Consider the following 26,149-nt stretch of genomic DNA (forward strand, 5'->3'; position numbering starts at 1 on the left):
GTGTGGAAAAGTGCTGCCAGGCCTCACTAAGCAGGAGCAGTGTTGTGGGACCATCGGGACCTCCTGGGGCTTCCACAAATGTCAGAAGTGTCCTCAAAAACCCTGTAAGTACAGCTGCTTTCTCCAGAAATCATTCAGGGCTTTAGTTTGATTCATCTTTCATATTTTTAAATCCTTGGTCTCCTGAGCTGCCTTCAATTCAGGTCAAACTTTTCTAAAATGTCCTTTCTTCATACAAACTCATCAAATTTAGGATTAGATAAGACTATTGATCCCACAGCACAGGACAGGCAGCAAAAGAGTACAATAATGACCAAGAATACACTACAGTAGTTTCTATGCAGAGTAAGTGTTGAGGATTATAGACAAGAGTTCAGACACGTAATAATATTAGGCAATGCAACTGTCCTACAGCTGTGGTCTCACGCTTGAAGATGGAAAAGTGTTGGTTTTCCCAAATGTTGCACATTGCACATGTTCTCCCCTTGCAGGCATGGAGTTAGCATGTCCTCCCCTTGCAGGCATGGAGTTAGAATGTCCTCCCCTTGCAGGCATGGAGTTAGAATGTACTCCCCTTGCAGGCATGGAGTTAGAATGTCCTCCCCTTGCAGGCATGGAGTTAGAATGTCCTCCCCTTGCAGGCATGGAGTTAGTATGTTCTCCCCTTGCAGGCATGGAGTTAGAATGTCCTCCCCTTGCAGGCATGGAGTTAGAATGTCCTCCCCTTGCAGGCATGGAGTTAGAATGTCCTCCCCTTGCAGGCATGGAGTTAGAATGTACTCCCCTTGCAGGCATGGAGTTAGAATGTCCTCCCCTTGCAGGCATGGAGTTAGAATGTCCTCCCCTTGCAGGCATGGAGTTAGTATGTTCTCCCCTTGCAGGCATGGAGTTAGAATGTCCTCCCCTTGCAGGCATGGAGTTAGAATGTCCTCCCCTTGCAGGCATGGAGTTAGTATGTTCTCCCCTTGCAGGCATGGAGTTAGAATGTCCTCCCCTTGCAGGCATGGAGTTAGTATGTTCTCCCCTTGCAGGCATGGAGTTAGAATGTCCTCCCCTTGCAGGCATGGAGTTAGTATGTTCTCCCCTTGCAGGCATGGAGTTAGAATGTCCTCCCCTTGCAGGCATGGAGTTAGAATGTCCTCCCCTTGCAGGCATGGAGTTAGAATGTCCTCCCCTTGCAGGCATGGAGTTAGTATGTTCTCCCCTTGCAGGCACGGAGTTAGCATGTTCTCCCCTTGCGGTCACGGAGTTAGCATGTTCTCCCCTTGCAGGCACGGAGTTAGCATGTTCTCCCCTTGCGGTCACGGAGTTAGCATGTTCTCCCCTTGCGGTCACGGAGTTAACTTGTTCTCCCCTTGCAGGCATAGAGTTAGCATGTTCTCCCCTTGCAGGCACGGAGTTAGCATGTTCTCCCCTTGCAGGCACGGAGTTAGCATGTTCTCCCCTTGCGGTCACGGAGTTAGCATGTTCTCCCCTTGCGGTCACGGAGTTAACTTGTTCTCCCCTTGCAGCATGGAGTTAGCATGTTCTCCCCTTGCGGTCACGGAGTTAGCATGTTCTCCCCTTGCGGTCACAGAGTTAGCATGTTCTCCCCTTGCGGTCATGGAGTTAGCATGTTCTCCCCTTGCAGGTATGTTCTGTCTGTGCAGAATTACACAGAGGAGGAGTCTGGCAGGCCAGATTAATTTAAACAGCATAAACGTTTTTGTGTTCTTTAGCTATGATAATTATTCATTATTCACACTTAGTCCTCCCTATGGGGTGGAATTTTCTTTCGTCTGGTTTCCTTCAGCAGCTCTGTTGACTTCTCCTAAAACCAGACTCAGAAACATACGGTGGCCCAGAAGGTTCAACCACAGCTTCAGCAGAAGTGATAACAAAATGGAAGTAGTTTTCTGCTGGAGTGTGTACTAATACTTTAATGACACTAAAGCTGTAACTGATGAGCTTTAGCAGCGTTCGGTAGCGGGTCGTTATGAGAGTGTAATCAGGAAAATCTGGCCTGAAATGTATGTGTGTTTGGCGGATGTCAGAAAACCTTTATGTTCGTATAAATGTGTCTGAAATCTTTTACTACAAAACAACTAAAGAGATATCAAACCTGTGAACATGTTTTTTTGTCAGCCATTCTGCTGATCGATTGTCCTCTGGGTTACAAGAGAGTCAACAACTCTCAGTGCCAAGGTGAGTCTGTGTTTCTGCCCTTTGACTCGTTTCATACAGGCGTTCCCTTTGTCTGCTGCCTAGTTGAAGGAATTAGCTGAAAACCTCCTGGACTGATGATGTTTTGGTGATTTTGTTTGTTCCAGATGTGGACGAGTGCCAGCTGCAGGGTGTTTGTGCTAATGGGAACTGTCTGAACACCGTGGGCGGTTACAGGTGCACGTGTAAACCGGGTTACGTCCCCCACCCCTCCCTCACCGCATGCATATGTAAGTACAACAGTGCTGCTGAAATGTGATTCCTGACCTGCAACGGTGAACACATGCATGGATGAGAGCATGATGTTTGTTCCATAATAAGAATAACTTGAGCACGAATGTGTGAGCAGACCCCACTCATCTCTTGCCTTCCATCTCTAACCCAAACTCAGCAGCAAGTGAAAAGTTAAAGCAAACACCGGAAACATGGATCTGTAAAACTAGGGTTAGACAAATAAGACAAAGACAACAAAAGAAAAGGCATCAAAGCCCAGAAACGTTGGATGTGATGTTTTAAAAGTTAAGTTTCTGAGCTTGGTGGATACAGCTGTGGTTAGGGTTAGAACCACTTAAACCTCACGATACAGGTGTGTCCAAAGTGTGGCGGGGGGCCATCTGGGGCCCGTGGAGCGTGTTTTGACACGGCTCCCACCTGCATTTCTAGAATGAACAATTTAATCTGTCCATCAGGCTGCTGGCGCTGGTTGCCCCGCCCCCAGACAGTCTGACCAATCAGCAGACTGTCTTTGTCTCTTTAGCCCACAGGGCCGAGTTTCTAACCCCCAAATTCCACTACCTCCGCTCCGCTCCGGTCCGCCCCCGCCTTCCGCAGCCGCTCGCTTCCAAACTGGTACCCGCTCTACAACGGCTCCGCTCCGGTGCGGAGACCTGAGGTGGGCAAACAAGCATGCGCGGGATTTTCGAGATCTTGCGATACAGTCCGAGCAATAAACGCAGAAGTTAGATCCAAACACCCGTTGTGTGGGAGAAACATCGGCATGAACTGTTTAATCTGCCCATCATTTGTGTTGACAGATCAGCAGTGTTTGGATCAACAAAGTGTGACTACTTTGATAGTAGAAACTGTATTTATGGCTTACTTTTGTGCATTTAAACTTCAGCCGCCATTGATAGTTGTTAAAAGTTGTTAAACCTGTGCATATGAAACAAAAAACGCCTTTTGTTTATCGATTTATTGTGAAAAACGGAAGTTGTGCTTGCTCCTTTTCCTGTTGGGCGGTTGTGATTTCTGTCCATTTACTGCGGAGGTGCTCCGGCGTCCGGCAAAAATAGGATCGATTCTATTTTTGCCGGACGCCGGAACAGAGGGCGGCGCACGGCGCCGCACTGCCGGAGCACGGCCGCAGTAGTGGAATTGCTGATTGACTACAACGGGACCGATTTTGCTCCGGCGTTCGTGTCGGAGCGGAGCGGAGGTAGTGGAATTTGGGGGTTCAAGAAAACTGTTAATGTGAAGTTTGTCCCCTAAAGAGAAAATCACCTTCTCCCACTATATGTTTTATGTTCATCTTAGACCCATTTTCCTTTTTATTGAGATTGGAATTGAATAAAAATATTTTGTCATGTTATTTATTCTAAACATTTTTTCATTTTTCATTTTGATTCACTAAATATAGAAAACAAAGCTTTTTTTCAGTCTAAATGTCTCATTAATCTGAAATAATCTAGTGAAATCTAATTTGTCACACCAACAAAAGCACAGGTCTCAGGAGGATATTATTTATTAGTCATTGTCTCATTTTTATTTTAAATTCTGCAGCATTTCTCACTGTTTTAATACCGGTAGAGACGGGATGCCGGGACCTAAAGTCCGTCCTTAACAGGATGAGTCAGGTGTGCCTGTGATCTTGGGTTTAATCCCTGGTGGGATTTCTGCCCGTTTCACCTGCTCTACCAGTAGATTAAACATAAAACACGTTCGGGCTTGAGGATCATGGGTTGTCTTTTGTCTCATGAGGGTCAATCCAGGAACTCAGCAGATGCGTTCATTTATGTTTACGCTAAACACCGAATTTTGGACCTAATCAAAAACAAACATGACGTGAAAACTGTCCCAGAGACGTGAGACGATTTTAGGCCACAACTTCTGATGAAATCAGGGTAAACTGCTGTAGAATCACAACAGGATTACAGGAGTCATGTTCCTGTCTCTGGAGAAGGTGAGGTGCAGACTCTTTCCACTGATGCGCTTCAGTTCACCACAGCCAGAGGTTCTGTTCTGGAGATTACCTTCCCACTAGGTGACCTTCTGGACCTGCTAGCGGCAAGACGTCTGGCTAAACGCTGCAAAAAGTCTGATCAAATGTTGCCCAGATTTCCCTGGAAAGTCTGCAGCGAATGTTTATGAAGTCATCTGAACTTTTACATCTATGGTTTTGCTCAGATGCAGACCGGAGTTTCCTACAAATAAACAGAATAAAAACAGAAAAATATCTTTTCTGCACCGCTTTTAAATATAGTCTTTTTAGGACGGTGCAGCTTTAAACCAATACACCAGTTTTATTTATTTTTTACTGTATTCAGACTTTCTAGTTGAGTGGGTGGAAACACAGCTGCTCATCACATAAACTACTGATCAAACTACTGATCTTTTACTTTGAAGGTGACCCTTGTCCACTGGGACATGGTCACAAGCCTCTGTCATAAATCCGGAGACACATCCTGCCAGGAGTTCATATTTGAAGCTTCCATCTTGGAACCAAAGGAACAAAGATAAACCTCCAAAAAGCCTCTCAGGAAAAGTTTTAATTCAATTCAGTTTATTTATAAAGCACCAAATCAGAACCAGAGTCATCTCAAGGACCTTCACACAGTAAACATTCCAGTACAGGTCAGGTCATTAAGCCAATCAGTAAAAAGTTTCCTATATAAGGAACCCAGCAGGTTGCATCAAGTCACTGACTAGTGTCAGTGACTTTACAGCAATCCTCATACTAAGCAAGCATGCAGCGACAGTGGAGAGGAAAACTCCCTTTTAACCGGAAGAAACCTCCAGAGAATCCTTGCTCAGTATAAGCAGCCATCCACCACGACTCACTGGGGATGGAGAAGACAGAGATCAATGTAGTGAAGCTCTGAGTTTCTACGAGCATCTGCTTCTTCTTCATGGCTCCATAAGGTCCTGTCATCGATTTACACATGAATCTTGTTTTTTCCATGAATCACTTCTAACAACGAGCTGCATGGTGGCAGAGCTGGTTAGCAATGTAGCTTCACCATCAGATGGTTGTGGGTTTGACTCCATTTCTTAAAGCTATTATAGCGAAGCTACAGAACAAGCTAGGCTTTGAACACAAACTCAGTCACAGAACACTCACTTTTACTCACGTTTTTATCCAAAGTGATTTACATCAAGTCACCTGTTAGCCTGACATGCATGTTTTTGGTGTGTGGGAGGAAATCGGAGCACCCTTAGAAAACCGTGCATGCACGGGGCGAACACGCTAACATCATGCAAAAGGCTGCAGCTGAGCTGGGCAACCTTTTCTCTGGACCACCATGCATCTCTTGTCTTCCTTTAATATGAGGTTCAAGCTGCGTTCAGGAACATCAGAAACCAGGTTTGTCACCACAGATGTTTTGAAATCTGTTTATTTGTTGGGAAAATGTGGGTCAAGCGTTTAACCAGGAACTGGAATGATTTATTTGAGGTGATGTTTCCTGGAAAAAAGAACGTTCTTGGCTCACCGTGGAGATGGCTCTGTTGTGTGTGAGCCTTCTCCAGCTGGACCAAGTGAAGATGTTTTACTGTTCCATAAAACTCTACCTGCATGTCCTGATGAGAGCTAACACCAGGCAGCCGGCGTGCATGAAGCGTCTGCATGAACAACATTTGATGCTTTTGTCAGCACGTTAGTCCTGTTTGTGTTTAGTTAGAAAGCCCTTACCTGTAGGCTGTTTGCTCCGGTGAAGGGAATCTTTTTATTTCTTCATGTTTTGTCCCGTCTGCCACTCCCCATGTTTGTGTCTTCTACTCTTTGGTCTACCACTTCCTACACATCAACCCTTCCATCTTCAGCCAGCGCGCCTGCCGTCCAGGAGGAAAAGGGCGCTTGCTTCCGTTTGGTCAGCTCAGGGAGGCAGTGTTTGCACCCAGTGTCTGCCCAGCTGAGCAAACAGCTCTGCTGCTGCAGTGTGGGCAAAGCCTGGGGCCCCCACTGTGACAAATGTCCCCCTCCAGGAACAGGTAAGTCCTGCAAGACTGTTACTCTGTCTACTTGTCCCCCACACCCTCCTCTTCCTCTTGAACACAGCAGACCTTATGTTGAGTCCTGCTTTCTGCTGCCTTACCTGTCAAAGACATTTCAGTCTGACCTTTCATCCTGTCATCTGTGGGCTTTGTGTGTGTGTGTGTGTGTGTGTGTGTGTGTGTGTGTGTGTGTGTGTGTGTGTGTGTTTGTGCGTGCGTGTGCGCGCGTGGTCACTTGTCTGTAGGTTTACCTACAACGTCCTCGACCAGAGAATGGATTTAAAGATCTCATTCAGTTGGAGGAGGGGTGGGGGCACGTCAGGGTTTGGAGTCTCATTCTTATTTATGACATTTGAACATCTCTCTGATTGGCTAACAGCAAAGTGACTCTTCTGCTGCCTTCGTTTGCCCTGTTACGATGATGTTTCATCTCCATAAATAACTCAAATCTGAACAGGTTCCACCACATTGTGGAGTTGCTAATGCTAACGGTTAGCTTCAAATAGCCAAGGCGGGTTTGCTTTCTCCTTCTCATGGGCAGTCCCAAGCCAAGGTGGGTGGGGCCATGGAGTCATGGCAAAGATTCATCCATATCACAAAGAAAATGTTAAATAACGTTAAATATTTCATCAGCTTTTCTGAAGTCAGCAGGGAATGAAAACATTTACAACCCTGGCTCCAGCCCAAGATGGCTGCCACTGCTAATGAACGTTAGCAAACAAGAAATGTCATATATATGTCTGCTCCATCCATCCTCCTCCACTTATCTGGAGTCGGGTCGCGGGGACCGCAGCCTGAGTCGAGAGGCCCAGACTTCCCTCTCCCTAACCACTTAGGCAGGCTCCTCAGAGGAATCCCAAGGCGTTGCCTGGCCAGGTGAGAGACATAGTCCCTCTAACATGAAGAAGAAAATATCATTTCTATAGCGCCTCTCTAGATAAAAATCACGAGGCGCTTCACAAAAACAAAAAACGTAAAAATATAAAAAGGAATTTAGAAAATGATTAAAATATATTTAAAATGAGCAAAAATAGACTATTGTGATTAAAAAATGTAAAGAAAGAGAGAGAGTGAATAGGAAAGAGGGAAATCAGTGGATCCTGAGGAAGGTAGAATAGGTGGGGAGAGCAGAATAAAGAGAGTGGTGAAGAAGGTCATACAAAAGCCTGAACAAGTGAGTCTTCAGCTGCTTTTTAAAGGAGACCACTGAGTCCACTGATCTCAGGCTCAGGGGGAGAGAGGTCCACTGGGGGCCACAGCAGCAAATTATCTGTCAAGCCCTGGGTCTCCTTTTAAGTCTCCTACGGTTGGACATGCCCGGAAAACCTCACCAGGGAGGCGTCCTAATCCAATGAACCACCTCGACTGGCTCTTCTTCATGTGATGATTATGTCCAATGTTGAGCTAAAATCTACTGTTTGAGTGACAGAGTCGTTGGCTACACCGACCTCTAACAGATGCAAAGGATTATTTGTTTTTCAAGATGAGACCAAATTGTTTCCCATCATAAAATAATAGTTTATAAGAAACAGCAGCTGATGGAGTTGAAGAGATGAAGTGTATTTGTCGTCTCACACAGGTGTGTGTTATGTTGGGGTTAAAGCATGAAGCCTTTTAAAATGCTAAAACCCGTCTGGAACGCACATTTTCAGAGAGGAAAACCTTCACTGTTCTGTAACCGAATGCTACGGAGCTCCCAACGTTCTTCAGCTCGGGATATGACGGAGTTTTATTGTGTCTCCTGAATCCTTCCTGAACGTTTCCATGTTTAACGTCTCTGGTCCACGTGGATCCAGCTATCGGTGCACGTCTCTGCACTCACTGTTGCTCCATTCATTCCACCACATGAAACTGATGTTGTGCATATTGTGTGTTTAAGTGTTTAAATGGAGTGAACCACGTCTCTCAAACTTTGCATTTAGGTAGGGAATTGTCTTTAGAAGATGTTAAAACTTTTATTTAGCTTACTCACCTCAGACTGGAGCCCGCCATGGTGCGGGAGCAGAGTCGGTGGGCTGCATCTAAATCGCGGAAGAGCCACGGTGGGCACAGCCTCCCTCTTCAAACGGAGACGTGCAGAAGTGCGGGTAAAATGCTGGTTGCAAACTACAGCACCAGGCGGGAGCTGAATGTTTTTCAGACACCGATTGCGCGCAACCACTGGCGCCTAATTTCTAAGTCCAGCGGAAAGGAGTGCAACCCCAGAGAGCCACCGCAACCATACTACACTACACCGTCTCACCATACAAACACGATATGGAGCACTAAACCTGAACTACTTTCCTAATTACACTAACAGCCAAACACTAACTAAACTACAATATCCAACAGCCAAGCTAACACTAAATAAGTATGTATAACACTAAAAGCTACGCTAAAGACTAGGATATGCTAATGCTATATGCTAATGCTGAATTACGGCTAGCCTCCTACACTCGCTTGCAAATCCAACTCCCAAATCGCCACAAGGTGTGGCCGAGACTCTCGATGCTTTTATAACTTTGACACAGAGCTGCTACGTAGTACTTTACTGGTTTACGTAGTATCTTACTCTTTAGCCATTGGCAAAAATTTATTCAAAATGACTCAAATTCTATGTTTTAAGCTGAAGGTGGCACTATACTGTGGTATTTAGGCAGAATTTTTAATTTTTAAGGAAAATGCACCTAAATGCTAAAATAATGAATACACACATTTAAAACACTATTAGACACTCATTTATACAGTTCATCAGCAAAAAAAGTTAATTTAGATGTTACTTGCTCTTTAAGCTCAGATTCTTCTGGGCACGATAAGATAGTGTATTAAAATGATTCATATCTAACCTCAAATGTACAAAAGCAGGAGAGTCCCTCCGGCTCTGACGTATAAAGAACGGTGAAGCCGAAACAGAGACGCTGAGTGAAAACCGTCACCCACTTCGTTGCTTCCAGGTTCGGAATCAGGCGGAGTTTTGGATCTGACGCATAAATGATCTGAATAAACGAGACTCCAACCAGAGCCTAAAGTCCCATCCAGACACATGTGATGATGGCAGCTTCTTCATTTTACAGATGAATAAAACTCGGATATGAGTAAAAACTGGACGCTTGGAAAAATCCAGGAGGAACCCTGTAGAACGTCAGTGGAGTGGGTTTTTAGCTTCTGGGGCTGATCATGGATGCCGACTCTGAGTCGGCTCCTGGTCCTTTCTACAGAACTGGGTTTACACCCGCTCCATCTGGAGCTGGAACCTTTGGGACGGAGAACCGAAGATCGTGTGACTCCAGTACTCGGCCTTCTGCTTCCTGGGAGATTTAAACATCTTTCCTTCACGCCCGTCTGGAGGTCTTCTTCTGCTCTTTGTGTGGAGATGTTCCAGGTCCAGAACTGGAGGCAGAACCTCCAGAGGATCTGCTTTTCAGATGAAACTTTCCTTCCTGCAGAAACGTGTTTACTCTGTAATCCTGTGTTCTCTAACATAAACAGCTTATTTCATTTTTCATTCCTGTTTTTATTTGTGCTTTCATGATCATTTAGTGCCTATGAGTAACCGGTGGAAACGCTGCGTTAATGTCTCGGGTTTGGGTTGGTTATGGTCCCGCTGCAACAGGTTAGCCACCACCTGTCACCTGTAAACCAGAGAAACCTGAAAATGTGGAGCAGGGATGGAAAAGATCATTCCTCTCTTCAGCTTCCTGTCCAGCGTGTCTCCCGGAGGACGGAGCTTCTTTTGCTGCCTTGTGTTTATTTATCTCACCTGTTCCTGTTGACATGAAGGTTTCAGGTCCAAACTTTTGCTGTAATTAAATTCCTTTATGTGAAAAATCCCAAAATGTGTTTTTGTGTTTTTCAGCTTTGTTCAAAGAAATCTGCCCCGGTGGGATGGGCTACACCGTTCTACCAAATCCTCCCGTCAACAAGCCGGCGACAGACTTCCAGGAGCCCGTGGACTTTATCCCCCCCCAACCTGCGGTGGAGGCCTTCGGGACCGAGGAGGAGGTTCTACCAGGTCAGAACTGGGCTCAAGGTTCGGTTTGAAAGTGAAGGAAATACATGAATGAAGTGATTGTTAAACGGGAGCGACAAGATGGAGCAGTAGGCTCTGTTGCTTTGCAGCAAGAAGGTTGCAGGTTCAAATTCCAGCTGCATGTTGGCATGTTCTGTGCATGCGTGAGTTTTCTCTGGTTTCCTCCCTCTGACCAAAAGCATGCATGTCAGGTTAACTGGAGGCAAATGTGTGTCCCTGCGATGGACCTGTCACCGTGGGTGTGACATGAGACCGATGGAGGTGTAAAGATGTATAAAGTAACCATGACCTGCACTCAAACTAGCCGTTAGCTTATCAGTTCTGTTGGATGTGAACATTATTTCTCTGAACAAAGGCTGTTCGGGATTCTATCACTGTCGACGTTTTATAAACAAAACTCTTAAAACATCAAAAAATCCCTGTAAGGTGTCCCGACTGCATCGGGTTGACTTCATTACGCTCTTTGGTCTGAATGGCTGATCTTTCTACTGAACCCAACACGGACTGTTTGCCTAGGGCTTTTATTGTGAAGGGACTGAAGGAAGTTGTTAAGCTATCAGTGGAAAAAGGGATATTGGTACTAAATAATAAACTAAGTAATAAACCTTGGTTACAGCAAAGGAAATTTAACCAGCAGTCTGCAAGTAAAACTGTTCAAACTATTTTAAGGCCCACAGCAGGGTTAACAATTTCATCAGAAGAAAATAATTTCTTTTCTTTGTTTCGAGAGCAAACCACCACCGCTTAGCGCTCTGCTTGTTTTATCTAAAGCAACAAAAGTCACTGATGGAGCCTAGAAACCTAGACGGACGGCTGCAGAAGCTCTGCATGTAGATTAAACCTATAGGAGGACCACCTCTGATGTAATCCGGCTGACATTCCTCCCCCCTTAATCCTTGTTAATCCGTCTCTCCCAGGTGAGCTCCATTCACACTTAAATGTCAGCCATCTTGTTTTAAAGGTCTTCATGAGAACTTTTCTGCTGATTTCCAACTGAAGAAAACCAAAATCTTCTCTGACTCAGCTCATCCAGTAACACTGTGGCTCTGAAGTCTGACGCGCATCCTTGTAGATGTGAAAAATTCTGCTGACCTCTGACCTCTGGGTTATTATGAAACGGTTGAAGACAGATGGACGTGTTTCTCATTGTTCTGGATCTTTGATCATTTGTAAATGTGATGAATCTCTGTGTGGTTTGGTTGATCAGAGGTTGTTGAGAGGACCTCCCCCCCTCCTCCAGTAGAGATCCTCCCCACTAACGCCGGTCAGGACATCGCCCCCACCCAGTCAGCTGGTGAGTTATCACAGAAACATTTATAACCAATCAGTTGTTCCTGGTTTCCAGCAGGCATTTGTGTTTAGTTGCTTGTTTCTCGGACATGAATCCTGAATGGACGGAGCCACGGATGTAACACAGATGTTGGTACTGTTGGTTTGGGGTCGCCCAGGTGCCTGGGTGGTTTCTGGGTCTTTAATAAAGTTATTGAAACTTTAGCTGAAGTCAGTTGTGGCCCAGAAACACTTAGCAAGGGAAATAATGTCTGTGAGAAGGCTGGTAACTGTCCAGGTAACCTGGAAGAATCAGAGAAACTTCCCTCTAAAGAGCATGAACGGTGCTGGAACTGAAGCGACCAGGCTCGAGCCCAGCTTCCACCTGATGAGAAACCAAATAAAGTCAGTATTTAGTTGATAACTGTAGTAATGAAGGCCGAGGAAATAGATCCTGACTCAACAAGTCTGTCAAACTTTCTTTATTATTGTTGGTAATGAACGGGATGGGAGTTTTAATGACCTTCTGTTGTCTCCGCTCTGGTCCAGAGGTGGATGAGTGTCAGATCAACCCTTACATATGTGGACAGGGCATCTGCTACAACACAGCTGAGAGCTACACCTGCCACTGTGATCAGGGATATCGCTTAGACGACAGCCAAGCTACCTGTACAGGTGAGAAACCCAGAGGACTGCTTGTGTGTGTGCAGAACCTTCACGTGTAGCTTAAAGCTGCAGAACATCAGTCAGAAAAGGGTTATTCATGAAGCCTCCCAGGCTAAGAGGAAGGTGAATCTGCCGTTTGTTAGATTTTAGACGGGCTGCATCCCTCTGAACGTCAAATTACAATTTTGGACTTTCCAAGGTCAGTTGAGATAGATCTGGTCACCTATGCCAGGGTGACCAGATCTCGACTCGCTAAATGTGGAATAGAGGCTACCCAATGTGGGACGGGAAATTCCAGTGCAACGAGAGAAGTAAAAAACTTCTGCTTCTTATCTCTAAGTCACTGTTAAATATGCATCAATTATTATTATTATTATTATTATTATTATTATTATCATTATGTATTTCATGTACTAAATATTCAACGTGAACAAGCAAACAGCAAAAGCTTCACAGTTCCTCTCACACAGCTTAACTCAGGCTCAGTGGACCTTCTACAGTAGCTCTGAATAACTTAAGCTACAACGATTTTAAACCATCAAGTCAACTAGAAACAAAATGGTGTTATCTAACAAATTTCCTCTAGTTTAGGTGAGAGAAAAACATCACTGACTTTAATCTCTGGAAAAAAATCTGATCTAGTCTAATAAAAGTTCCTTATTTCCCTAAAATTCTGAGAAAAAGTAATGAAGGCGTCCATTTAATTCTCTCATTATTCCTTTAATGTGCTTTAAAAGAGTTAAACTTGTAAAACAGAACGACTGCAGCACCTTGTTTGGAGAGAATCTCCTTTGGGATCTGTCTAATTACTGGGAAACCAACACGTTTTATGTGACTTGGACTTTCTGCTCCGTTTCATGTCAGACGCCTCGCTGTGACACGGGAAATGACTAGAAACAACAAAGACTCTGCCAGAGTCTCCCTGACGGGTTTATTCTGACAGCATTCCCGGGTCACCCAAACCCATGCTGGAAATGACGTGGGTGTGTGTGTGTGGGTGTGTGTGTGTGTGTGTGTGTGTGTGTGGGTGTGTGTGGGTGTGGGACCCCTGTAGTAGCTGCGTATACTACTAACATCTATAATAATTGTAAAGAATGAAGCTGATTTGGCGGATTTGGCCTATTGCGGGTTGTTTTTAGACCGTAACGCCCACGATGAGCGAGGTACTGCTCTACCTGCTTTTACAGGAGCTTCAAAAGGGTCCGTCCTTGTGATAACCGATGAGTGAAATGCAGAATCACATCTCAGATTGCAGCTATGTGAACGCCATCATTATCATTCGGTGGCGTTTTGAACGAGACCAGTCTAAGCTCCACCCTCCTCCTGCTGCTTTGCTTGTTGTGTGGTTTTCTGCTGTACTGGGTAACAAACCGAACTCTGGGGGGGTCCACAGACCTGGTGATTATTTCCCTGTAGCTGCTGAGGAAGTGTGATCACAGTACGAGTTTTTCCAGACATCTTTAAAAATCTGTTGCCGTTGTGCGTCCTGTAGATGTCATCTCTGTAAAGCACTTTGGGTTTCAAATCGCCTAAAGGCAGGTTTTGAGCAGGAGGGCGTCTGTGCGACTGGAACGCCGTCTACTGCTTCCCCTTGCATCATCTCCAGCTCCACTCTGCCATATGAATGCCAGACATTAAGAACAGGATCATCTGCTGAAGTTTTAGTTCGCCTTGGTAAAGACAGCTAGGATTCTCTGCCTCCTTATTTGGACACAGTACCTTCACGCTGGCAACCTATTCCACCTCCACCAGTCACGATGACATGTTGCCCGTGGAGGTCACATCGATAAATTGAGTCTGGATTTCCTGCTTTCCTCGGCATCGTCGCTCCATACAGCGACAGTTTCCGTGACTTCTGGTCCCATGGCGTGTTCTGGACCCCGGGCATTCCTGGCTGGCTCCTGCTCGGGCAACCCTGATGGTTTCACCTCAGCCCTCCTCAGGAAGTGGATCAGTCAAACCTCCGGCCGGTGGCACAGGCTTTTGCCACTCCAGAAATCTCCAACCCGGCTTCCGGATCAGACAGGGATTAATAAACGTAAGATCGGTGGCAAATAAGACTTTTATTTTGAAGGATTTCTTTCCTTCATGTGTTTTGGATCGCTGCCTGACTTAAGTTTGAGCTTTGTGTGAACAGAACCACTCGCCTCTGTTACTGTGTGCAGTAGCGTACCGACCTCCTCGGCATGATAAGGTTTTTTAGCTGAATTGTCAGACTTTCTGCCAACTGGGCTCCGTGGTACGACTAAATCCTGCTGTTGGGGGTTTTAATCTCCACGTCTGCTGCTCAGGAAGCCTCTGGCTGAGGACATCTTGGACTTGCTAAACATTTTTAATTTAGTTCAGTCTATAAATGTGGTCTCACTTTGGACTTAGTTTTATCATTTGGCCTGTCTGTGGGTAACTTAATGTCCAGGACGTTGTTTTCTGATCACATGCCCTCTCAGGTAAGTAAGCCTGGTGCACCTGCCCGACCCTGTCATTCTTTTTTCACCCTTCTTTGTTGATGGAGGCAGCGGAAGCTCTGGAGGTTGAGCGGGTTGTCCAGTAATTGGAAGGTTGCAGGTTTGATCCCAGCTCTGGACAGAGAATTCTGCTGTTGTGTCCTTGGGCAAGACACTTCGGAGGGACCGGTGACGCCTCAGTCAGCGCGCCCTAGGGCAGCTGTGGCTACATGGTAGCTCATCACCACCAGTGTGTGAATGTGTGTGTGATGCACTGAAGTGTAAAGCACTTTGGAGTCCTCTGACTCAGAAAGGCACTAAACTAGTGCGGGTCATTCCACCCGCCTGTGCATGTCCCGAGTTCATGTTGCTCTGCCTGAATCAGAGACGCCTGTGCTGAAGGCTAAACCGTGTGGTTACCCAAATGATGTCATTCCTCCGTGGTTTCACCACATATTCTGGACTTGATTCCAGTCAGGTCAGGTGCCGAGCGGTTTCAGGCACCCGCTACTTAAGACGCCGGGCTCGGACACGTCGATCATTTCAGACCTATTGTAAAACTGCCTTTTGAGTAAGATCATGGAAAAAAATGTTCATGCTCAGTTAATGGACTACTTAAATACTTTTCACATTCCAGAGGTCCTTCAGTCCGGCTTTAAGCCCCTTCATAGCACAGAGACAATTCAATTCAATTCAATTCAAAAATACTTTATTAATCCCAGAGAGAAATTGATTGCTGTAGTAGCTCAGGATAATAATAATAATCAAGTCATCAAAGAGTTGTTGTATATTACAATGGCTGTTGGCAGGAAGGATCTCCAGTAGTGGTCAGTGTTGCAGCGAAACTGAAGAAGCCTCTGACTGAAGACACTCTTCCGTTGTCGGACAGTCTTGTGAAGAGAATGCTCAGGGTTGTCCATAATTTTCTTGATTCTCTGGAGAATGCTTCTTTGCATTATCTCCTCCAGTGGTTCCACAGTCGTCCCCAGAACAGAACCAGCCTTTTTTATTAGGCTGTTGAGCCTTTTCAGGTTCCTGATTCTGATGCTGCTACCCCAACAGACGATGGCTGAAGAGATTACACTCTCAACAACAGGCTTGTAGAAGATCTGCAGCATCTTGCTACAGACATTGAAGGACCTAAGCGTCCTCAAGAAGTGCAGTCTGCTGTGTCCCTTCTTGTAAACAGCTTCCCTGTTCTTTCTCCAGTCCAGTCTGTTATCCACGTGAACTCCAAGGTATTTGTATTCCTCAACCACCTCCACTTCTTCTCCCATGATGGAAACTGTTTGACTCCACCCTGTTTCTTCTGAAGTCTAAAATCATCTCCTTTGTTTTGTTCACGATCAAGGTCAGATGATTGTTTCCACACCATGCCACAAAGCGCTCCACCAGCTCTCTGTACTCAGCTTCCTGTCCATCTCTGATACACCCGACAACTGCAGAGTCATCTGAGTATTTCTGTAGATGACAGGTCTCTGATTTGTACTGGAAGTCTGAGGTGTACAGGGTGAAAAGGAATGGTGAGAGTACAGTCCCCTGTGGTGCTCCCATGTTACTGATCACCTGGTTTCATGTGCAGTTCTTCAGCCTTACAAACTGTGGTCCGTTTGTCAGGTAGTCTTTAATCCAGGCGATAGCTGAAGCCCTCACCTGTGTCTTCTGGTGTTTCTGGCAAAGTACATCAGGCTGAATTGTGTAAAATGCATTGGAGAAATCAAAGAACATGACCCTCACAGTGCTGCCTGCTTTGTCCAGATGACAGTGGATTGGTTGAAGCAGCTGGATGATGGTATCTTCAACTCCAACTCCATGGCGATAAGCAAACTGCAGCAGGTACTGATATGTCCTAGTTTGCTTATTCAGGTGGACCAACAGGAGTCTCTCCAGGACCTTCATGATGTGGGATGTCAGGGCAACCGGTCTGTAGTCGTCATTGACTGATGAGCGAGTTTTCTTTGGAACTGGAACAAGGCAGGATGTCTTCCACAGGACTGGAACCTTCTCCTGGGCCAGGCTGAGGTTGAAGAGGTGCTGCAGAATCCCACAGAGCTGCTCTGCACAGGCCTTCAGTACTCTGGGGCTGACACCATCCGGACCTGCAGCCTTGTTCCTGTTCAATCTCTCCAGCTGCCTCTTCACCTGACTTCTAGAGACAGATAGGTGGGAGGGGGAGGTAAATGGGGCAGCAGCATCTCCTGACTTGGTTGAAGACTGATTTATAGAACCAGAAGAGTCCATGACTGCGTTGAAGGACAAAAGAGCTGGCGTGTGACAGGAAAATGTTGGATCAGAGGAGGATGGGATGTCTGATTGGCTGGGGACAGGCGAGGAGGATGCCGGGTTTGTTCCTGAACTGAACCTATTGAAGAACTTGTTCAGTTCATTGGCTGTGTCCAGGCTGCCATCTGTGCAATCCTTCCTCTGCGTGAAACCTGTGATCTTCTTCATCCCTGACCAGACATCTCTGATATTGTTCCTCTGTAGGTTGTTCTCCGGCTTCTTCCTGTATGCCTCCTTGCTGTCTCTGATCTTGATCTTCAGTTGCTTCTACTCCTCAATAATTCCCTGTCTCCCTCCTTGAAGGCTTTTTTCTCATTTAGCAGATTCTTCAGTTCACTGGTGATCCAGGGTTTGTTAAGGGTTTTGCAGACGATTCACATAGAAGTAACGAGTGACATTTGGATGGGGTAAGCATGTGTCGCTGGCGTTAGACCTGACGGCTGCTTTTGACACAGCTGATCAGACGTACCGATCTCTCGGCTACAACACTGCGTTTAGCTCTGCTGTGGGTAAAATCACATCTCCAACAGGACAAGGTGGGTTCTGTTCCATCTTCTGTGACCCATCTGCCATTTGGTGTACCAAAGGGATCCTTTGGTTTGTTTATCTACATCCAAAGCGTTTAGTAAAAGAAAACTTGCTGAGAAGTTACAGATTTTAGAAACAAACCGTAAAAAGCGGCGTCTTTTGTTAAAATCTTCTTTGTTCCTCCAGATGTTGATGAATGTGAAGACAGGACGGCGTGTCCTTCTGGGATCTGCCATAACGAACCGGGGAGCTTCAGCTGTGGCTCCTGTCCTGACGGATTCTTAGGGAAAGACGGCCAGTGTGTCGGTAAGTTCAGCTCAGGTGGGAACACACAGTTTCTCCATTAAAGCCTCGTGTTTGCAGAGAGTTACGGTGTAGTTTGGTTGATGGTGTCTCATCATGTGTGTTCGGGGTTTGGTCTTTAGTTACCTGTATCTCTGTTTATCCTTTCTCTCTCGTCGGTCAGCACCTTCGGCCCACAGCTAAACAGTCCTCAGGTTGTAACCTATTTTATCACTAAATCTTTTTAAATCTCATTTTGGGTCCATCAATAGTTCCAATAATGACATATCTTCTGCTTACCTGGGTTTGGGTCGCAGGCCTTTGTAAGGAAGCCCAGACCCAGTCCTGGGTCAACCCTTGGGCCTCCTGCCGGTAGGACATGCAGAAACATCTCCCACAGGAGGTGTGGAGGAGTTTTAACATTTCTGAACCTCCTCAGCTGTGTTGGTGTGCCGCACATGACCAGGATAAGCGATGATGACGATGATCTCCTGACTTATCGGGGCTGGTCCTCTTACAGGAGACAAAATTTTTATCTAACTCACTTTAATAAAATATATTATTTTGTTTCATAAAATGATTTCCTAATGTTACAAGTTATTTACAATCATATTCTTTTAACTATAGTGTTTAATAATCCTGACAGTTTCACAGCAATGAATGAATCAACAAAAATGTTTATTCTGGAAATGATGCTTTATTTACACCCCATGAGTCTACTTAATGATTTATTATCAGGTTAGTCACAGTTTAATATTCCTATATTGATAAATGACGGTTTCATAGATTGAGGAATGAGGGATTTTGATAACGCCCACTATTACACCTTCTAGATTCTGGTTGGTCCAAATTGATAAACAGCAGATATTAAAAGAGAATTCACTTCCTGAATTGTTCAGTTCTAGCGAGGTCCAGTTAGGCCAACTGGGTCAGTGCTAGCCTGGCCTGCCAGACTCCTCCTGTTTAATTCTGCACAGAGAAAGGGTCTGGGAACGCTCCTATTCCAATAGCCCCACCCCCTGAGATTCTAACCGAGCCAATCAGTGCTGAGTAGCATACGTCACACACCATAACGCTGTCAGTAGCATAAGGAAGCAACTTTTCTTTGCAAAACTGCATCAGAGAATCAACTCTTCAGACGTGCAACGTCTCGCCGCCAGCAGACCCGGGTCTGCTGATTCATTCATTACTGTGAGACAGTCGGGGTTATTAAATCATGTGCGCCCCAGGGCAGCTGTGGCTACATTGTAGCTCCTCTCCACCAGCGTGTGAATGACTGATTGTGTTGTGAAGGAAGGCGCTATACAAAAACGGGGCATTTTACCTTCCAGCATAGCTCCAACACCACGGATGTGTGTCCCGTTCCTTCCCGTCCTTACAAAGAGACGAGGCCCCAGCGTTTGTTGTTTTTAAAGGGTTTCCTGGAAAAGTTTGATATTTATGCACAAGCACTCATTCTTCATTCTGACACAGCCCTAAACCCTCCCAAACCTGTTTCTTTAACTAGTATTTGGATATTTTAGTTAGGTGATAGAACGTTAATCTGTTCGAGTGCATTTGTGACAATTAGCCATCGATGGACTAAAAGCAGTCTCAACTATTCAGAACATCTTTTCTAGCCTCCACATACAGAAATCAGCCCGGGAAATGCACGCAGAGAAGAACCAGCCTCTAATCAGGCGGTGAATAAACAAACCAGCACTACTGGACCCATTTTTATCCTGGAAGGCCTGAATCCCGCGGCAGAAACCAGATATGTGCTTCAGCTTGCTTCGCCTGCCTCTCTGTGACACGGGGTTAGCCAGTTGGTTTTGGCTGTTTGACTCAAACCCAACAGGGCAGGCCAAGCCACATCCTGGGTGGGGGGGGGGGCATAATTTTCTTTCTTCTTTCATTTAATTAGATTTGCTGGCAGATTGTTCCTTTGCTGTTTGTTTATTATTGTTTACAGCTCGCCTTCACAGATCTTCCTTTAGACTCTGTGAGCTCTACTGTTTATGCAACAGCTGTTATAATAAATGTGAGACTAGTCCGTTGCTTAAGCGTTTGTTGATGTGAACTTCTTCCATCCTTTCCAGATGTAGACGAGTGCCAGGATGAGCGGGTCTGCATCAGAGGCCACTGCCAAAACACCCGCGGCTCATTCTTCTGTCGGTGTGGGCCCGGTTTCAGAGTGTCGCCTGCTGGAGACCAGTGTGATGGTAGGAGCCGTAAATCTTTAGACACTTAACCCTCCCACTGTCCCAATGGGGGTGACCCCGCGAGGAAAGTTGACCATTGAGCAGGGTTGGTGGTTTATCCCTTGAGGTCCACGTGGCAGGGGTGAGGTGGTGCTCACTCCTCACCCCTGCCACATGGACCCATAAAGACAGTGGGAGGGTTAAGAAAAACAGTTTCACTGCTCAAAAGGCAATCTTCACAGATTCTATTTTTCTATTCAATTCAAGTTTACTTACGTAGCGCCAAATAACGACCAGAGTCGTCTCAAGGACCTTCACACAGTAAACTTTCCAGTACAGGTCAGGTCATTAAGCCAATCAGTAAAAAGTTTCCTATATGAGGAACCCAGCAGGTTGCATCAATCATTAAAGTTAATTTTATTTGCAGATGTTACAAAAATTTTCTGTTCTGGGGATAATTACAAGGAACTCCTACATACGCTCGACTCAGAACTACAAAAAAGTAGTTTGAAAGACGACCGTAGACTCCGCCTGACGACTTTTAAGACTTCTTATTTTTGATGTGTCTGAGAAAAGTCTTCATCATAAATTAAATATCAACTTCAGATTTTTTTTTCCACAATAATTTTTATTATTGAAAATTACTTCAACTTTTTTAACTTTTGCAGAATGAGTTTGGAAATTGTGTTTATCAGTACCGGGCTGGATCGTCATTTCTACAGTTAGGAGATAATGTGTGGCTCTGAGTCAGAACCTGGCATATTAATACTTGATTGTGCAGCACGTTTGCCTTTCAGTCTAATATACTAATCAATAAAAATGGAATTGCCCCCACTGCCTTGAACACCAGCGCTGTTGTGTTGCAGCTGATTAAGTGACGAGTCAGCTGCAGATTCCACCTATTCCTCTGTTTTTGCGTGTTTCTGTTTTATGACTCCAGAACTGCTGATGGGACACACACACATGGTTTTAATTAAGCAGGCCTCGTTTCTGTCTTAGACCTGAGTAATCGCTCACAGATTCTCAGCTGTAAACCCACTGGTTCAGCAGTTCCTCCAGATTAAATGCTCTGTTTTGGGTTAAAATCCCAAAATTTACATCAAGTTTGTTGTTTCTACTGTTTAATGAAAACTCAGTGGTTCGTGTGTTTCTGTACAGGGGGCTGTTCCACAGAGCGATCGAATCCCAAATCAGGCTTTCTTTTGAAAATCCCGGTGGAACTGCCCCTGAATCGGTTCTACGAACATGACTAGCCTGAAGCCCCTCCCAGTCACCATGGTAACATGCTAGAGAACAAACCTGCTCCATGGCAGGCTAGCAGCTAGGCTAGCTGACTCTTTGTGAATATGATTGGACGAGGCAAGTGACGTCCCTTTTCTTGTGGGTGGCTGGCAGCTACGAGGTGGTGAATCAGCGCCACCGCTGGCCCGCAGCGGTAGCAGCTTCATGGCTAAATGATTCATACATGTGGAGTTTTTAAACATGAGCTCTACTGGATTTACATCTTTGTTGTATTTAACCTCATTAGCAGCGTTTGATTCCACTGATGTCAGCATTATTAATAAGTATAATTACATTTCAGCTTTAGTCTGGGATGGACCCATATCATTAACATGTTAAATAGCCTTAAACTAGCTTACGGCTGCTAACATAAGACATGTAGCAGGAAATGCTTTATCGGAGTGACTATATATGTACTCTGGTCACACGAGTCAAACACGCTAATATCTGATTTAAATGACATACATGATGTTTCTCCTCGGTGTGTAATATATGTGCTAAATGTGTATTTGTGACAAACGGTTTACAGCGTTAACTTCAGGGTCACATGACCACCGCAAATTCTTAAAACTCACAGCTGCTCAGCAGAAACAAAGTCCTCCAGTCTCTAAACATCCAGACTCTGGAGCAGAACATGAAAACCACATAAATGATGAGAGCTTTAATAAAATATGTGGAGAAACAGGAACTGAAGTGGACTTCCTGTGTTGCCATGGAAACATGGAAATGCTCAGCGTGCTAACTAAATAGCTCCAGCTACACAGATTCTAACAGCTCATGGTCTCTGTTGTAGTTCTGATATCTCTGTAGTCCTCGTAGGCATGGATGAATAATTATCGCTCCATCTGGATGAAGAACGAGGCTCTGTCCTTTCCTTCCATTCTCATTTATCTGGCATCGATTAACAGGGTCTGCCTGTGGACGCCGATCCTTCCTTGGATTAGAGGGGATTGAGTCCACCTGAGAAACGTTTGTGGATCGGGCAAAACCGAGAGGGGAGGGGCGCACTTTGTCAAGCAGGGATTTGTCAGGAAAGCCCTGCTGTTCTAAACTCACCTTCTGTAACACCCCCAGATGTGAATGAGTGTGAGGAGCAGAACAGAGTCTGTGGAGATGTAGGAGACTGTATCAACAACTTGGGCTCCTACACCTGTACCTGCCCTGAGGGGTATCGCCAGGTGAACGGCACCAGCTGCAGAGGTACACTCATTCTCACAGTTCATGTTAACTGTTAGTTACTCTATAGCAGGGGTTTTCTGTCCCGGCAGGTTTTAGTTTTAACCTGCTTCAGCACACCTGATTTCAGTCAGCAGGTGATTAACAGGCTTCTGCAGAGCCTGATGAGCTGCACGGGTGATTCAACCACTGAATCTAGTGTGTTGGAGCAGACAAACCACTAAAACATGCTGGATACCAGCCCTCCAGGCCCAGAATTGAATACCCCTGCTCTATAGTCTCATTTTTTACTCTCCTGTTGTGAAAGCTATTGTAGCTATTGTAATTCTAGTCTAGTTTAAACAGGTTTCAGTGATCAGCCCATCAGACCCTTTAATTTACTGAAACTTAGCATTTTCATCCCCGTGCTGTTGTCAGGCTCTCTGATTACAGCAGGATCCCAGTTTTAGGGCTCCACAGAGCTAGAGAAACCAGTCCAGACACGCAGCTTTAAGTGGTTTCTGTCTGTCGTCTCAGATGTCGACGAATGTGTGGAAGAAGCAGAACTCTGCCACCCTCATGGCAGATGTGTAAACACTGAGGGGTCCTATCAGTGTGTGTGTGATCCTGGGTTCACCGCCAGCCTCAACACACCATCTTGTGATGGTAAGATGCAACTACACACACACACACACACACACACACACACACACACACTGGTCTTATCTACAGTACCCCACTATATACTGTACTTTCTCAGTTTCATGGTTTTTATTAACACATCAAATGAAAACATAGTTTTATTTAGTAAAACAATTTTAATTTTAGTCCAACTACCCAAAATGATGTCATAAACAAAACATCGTTATTTTGTTGGACAATCGGAGAAGTCTCTCCCCAGCAACACTCTCCAGCTCCCCCTGGAGGATCCCGGGATTTATCCCGGGCCTAGGAAGGAGATTTATTCCCTTCAGTGAGTTCTGGCTCACCAGATCTTTCTGAAGAATCCCTTCAGGATCTCAGGAATGATCTCACAGAACTTTTAGACTGCCTCAATGATCTCTACCAGGGTAAACTGTGGTAAGGCCTCAAGTGCGTGGTGATTGTGCAAAAATTTGCCAAATTGGGACAGGGAGCATTGTGCTGTGCCGGGATGCTGGTTGCTGTGCTACTTAAAGAAAAAAATAACTTTATTAACATCTTTCAAATGAACAAGCAAACTCTTTGAAATAAATTTACATCAACAGATCATCCTAGATGAACTACTTTCATTAGAAAATACATATTTACAGAAAAAGCACTTGGGTCTTTCTCCCACAGCAATGGATTGTGGGTAATACCCTTCACCCAAGTCCGCATCGATGCAGACTTGGGTGAAGTCCGGATTAAGATTGCAAAGGGTCAACGTCCGCACTTGAGAATCGGGACACCCTACGCACTTGCACCCCTGGCTGGGATCTCACGAGTATTGGGATTGGGCCAAAGTCTTCCCCTTTGTCTGGGTCAGCAGTTCCCCACCCAGAACCCAGTAGAGCCTGGGATGGGCTGGGGTTTTGGTTTGTCAGAACCTCCTTTGGGCCAAACAAAGGTTCTTCTCCATGGCTGTTTTAAATTCCTCCGACACCTGAGTTTTTGACTCTGTGGCCAGGAGATGCAGTCCTTCTGTTCATTCTGTGCCTGTAAGCTGCCCCAGAGGTCTTCTGGGATACCTCACCCCCAGTCCATTGCAGAGACAGCAGTGCAGAATGGCAGCAGAATCCGTTATAGTCCAGAGAGTTGATCCAAACCGGCCGCGGCGCGGAACATTTCAGGTGCGTCGCAGAAACGACTCGCTGCACCACTAAAGAGAGGATTGGGTTGTACTTTTGCATTGAGTCGCATCTGGTTCACATCAACATCCACAGTTTACATAGGGGTAGACAGGAAATCACACACGCTTTCAGTGTAAAACGTTTGCTATTTTTCTAAATAAAAGACTATTGCAGAGATGAGATTTCTTATCTATGAAGATTGCTTTAACACGTGCAACCTAACAGCTTTTTACGCCCAGCATCTTTAGAGAAGTGCAGCAGTGTGGCTTTAATCCTGGCACTGGAGAGGAACAACCTTATCAATGACATCAAACAGCGATGCCAAACCTGAAGGCGGACGGCATTAACAAACCGTGACCTTTGAAGTCTCAAGGGAAGGCAGAGAAGCTGCATCGCACCTGAAACGCTCCCCGGTGTGGATCGATGCTCCGCGTAGCACGCGAGTAGACCATTCAGCACTGCTGATGTCCCCAGTGTGGACTGGAGGTCTGACAAAGGTCACCATTTTTCTAGTTCAGGCACTGCTCCTGGAATCAGCATCTCCCCAAACACAACCCTCTCCATCTCTGAGGGGGAACACTCTTTGGGGCTTGAGATGAAGATTATGGTCCATGACATCTTTAACTCACATCTTCAGGGGCTCGTTTTTCTTCTCCATCCCTCTGTTTCTCATATGGTGCTGCTACTTTCTCCACTTTGGTAGGATTCTGGGTCTGTGTGCCAAAGCTGTTTTTAATGCCCTCGCCTTTCCAGAAAGTCGAGGAGAAAATAAAAAATAGAGGAACAAAAACAGACAGAAGCCTTTAAGCTGGCTGTCTAGACTAGGAGGGATATTTGCTGCCCTCCGTCTCATGATTTATGCAGACTCAGACCCAAGTGGAAACGTGTGTGTGTGTGTGTGTGTGTGTGTGTGTGTGTGTGTGTGTGTGTGTGTGTGTGTGTGTGTGTGTGTGTGTGTGTGTGTGTGTGTGTGTGTGTGTGTGTGTGTGTGTGTGTGTGTGTGTGTGTGTGTGTGTGTGTGTGTGTGTGTGTGTGTGTGTGTGTGTGTGTATTTTTATAAAACCAAGTCATTTGTGCGTTTTCTGCTCCAGCAGATGTTTTGGCAGTAAGCTATACTGGTATTAAGGTTCACCTTTCATGTTGCTGGTTTTGCGTAAAACCAACGGCTTTGCTTCCTTTTCTGTGATTAAAGCAGCATTTTGGACTTTTCTCTGCTCTGTGGGTTTCAGACATTGATGAGTGCGGGCTCAATGAGACTCGATGTGGGCTCCACGGGTTCTGTGAGAACAGACTGGGTTCGTTCCAGTGTGTGTGTGACCAGGGCTACCAGGCCTCCCAGGACGAGAAGAGCTGTGAAGGTGAGTGGGTTTGATGCAGTCAGAGAGTAGGTTTTTATTGGCAACATTTGCTGCTCTTCAAATAAAATGGAAGACACCATAACAACAAACAAACACTGATTATTAGACAGACTCGAAACTAAAAGCCCATTTCTGCTCGCATTGTGTGTTAGACGGTTCATCCACTAGAGGGCAGTGCAGAGGAAGGTTTGGATGAATCAGACCTCCACATGGAAGCCTGCTGCTGACAAACACGAAGGAGCAGTTTCTCCTGATGGCAAGTTTAAAATCTTTGAACAACCAGATCGCTGCTGGACAGCTTCCAGAAGAACACAGAATATCTGCAGTCATTTAGACAGTATTTTGAATTGTAGCGACTAAGCACCAAGAATCAGCAGGTTCAGATCTAAACGTTAAAGAAACTTTTCTTCATCGTGGAATTTTTCAGGAGTTGTGACTTCTTTAATAGTGAATAGGGGCGTGGCCTTAACCC

General features: G+C 45.5%; 1 protein-coding gene across 5 annotated transcripts in view; it reads left to right on the forward strand.

Annotated features, from left to right (window-relative positions):
* Positions 1-26,149, forward strand: part of ltbp1 (latent transforming growth factor beta binding protein 1) — a 140,256-nt gene that overhangs the window by 94,861 nt on the left and 19,246 nt on the right. For 3 of the 5 annotated variants that reach the window (XM_054749982.2, XM_054749984.2, XM_054749985.2), the window contains 12 exons: positions 2-104; positions 2,125-2,184; positions 2,310-2,432; positions 6,241-6,408; positions 10,247-10,402; positions 11,628-11,714; positions 12,239-12,364; positions 17,797-17,916; positions 19,971-20,093; positions 22,428-22,553; positions 23,046-23,174; positions 25,549-25,677. In XM_054749982.2, coding sequence (XP_054605957.2) covers positions 2-104; positions 2,125-2,184; positions 2,310-2,432; positions 6,241-6,408; positions 10,247-10,402; positions 11,628-11,714; positions 12,239-12,364; positions 17,797-17,916; positions 19,971-20,093; positions 22,428-22,553; positions 23,046-23,174; positions 25,549-25,677 — 1,450 coding nt within the window. The remainder of the gene's footprint in view (position 1; positions 105-2,124; positions 2,185-2,309; positions 2,433-6,240; positions 6,409-10,246; positions 10,403-11,627; positions 11,715-12,238; positions 12,365-17,796; positions 17,917-19,970; positions 20,094-22,427; positions 22,554-23,045; positions 23,175-25,548; positions 25,678-26,149) is intronic. The other 2 variants (XM_054749983.2, XM_070542236.1) reach the window with 2 other exon arrangements.

This window comes from Nothobranchius furzeri, chromosome 12 (assembly GCF_043380555.1).
Source record: "Nothobranchius furzeri strain GRZ-AD chromosome 12, NfurGRZ-RIMD1, whole genome shotgun sequence".
Lineage (NCBI taxonomy): Eukaryota > Metazoa > Chordata > Actinopteri > Cyprinodontiformes > Nothobranchiidae > Nothobranchius > Nothobranchius furzeri.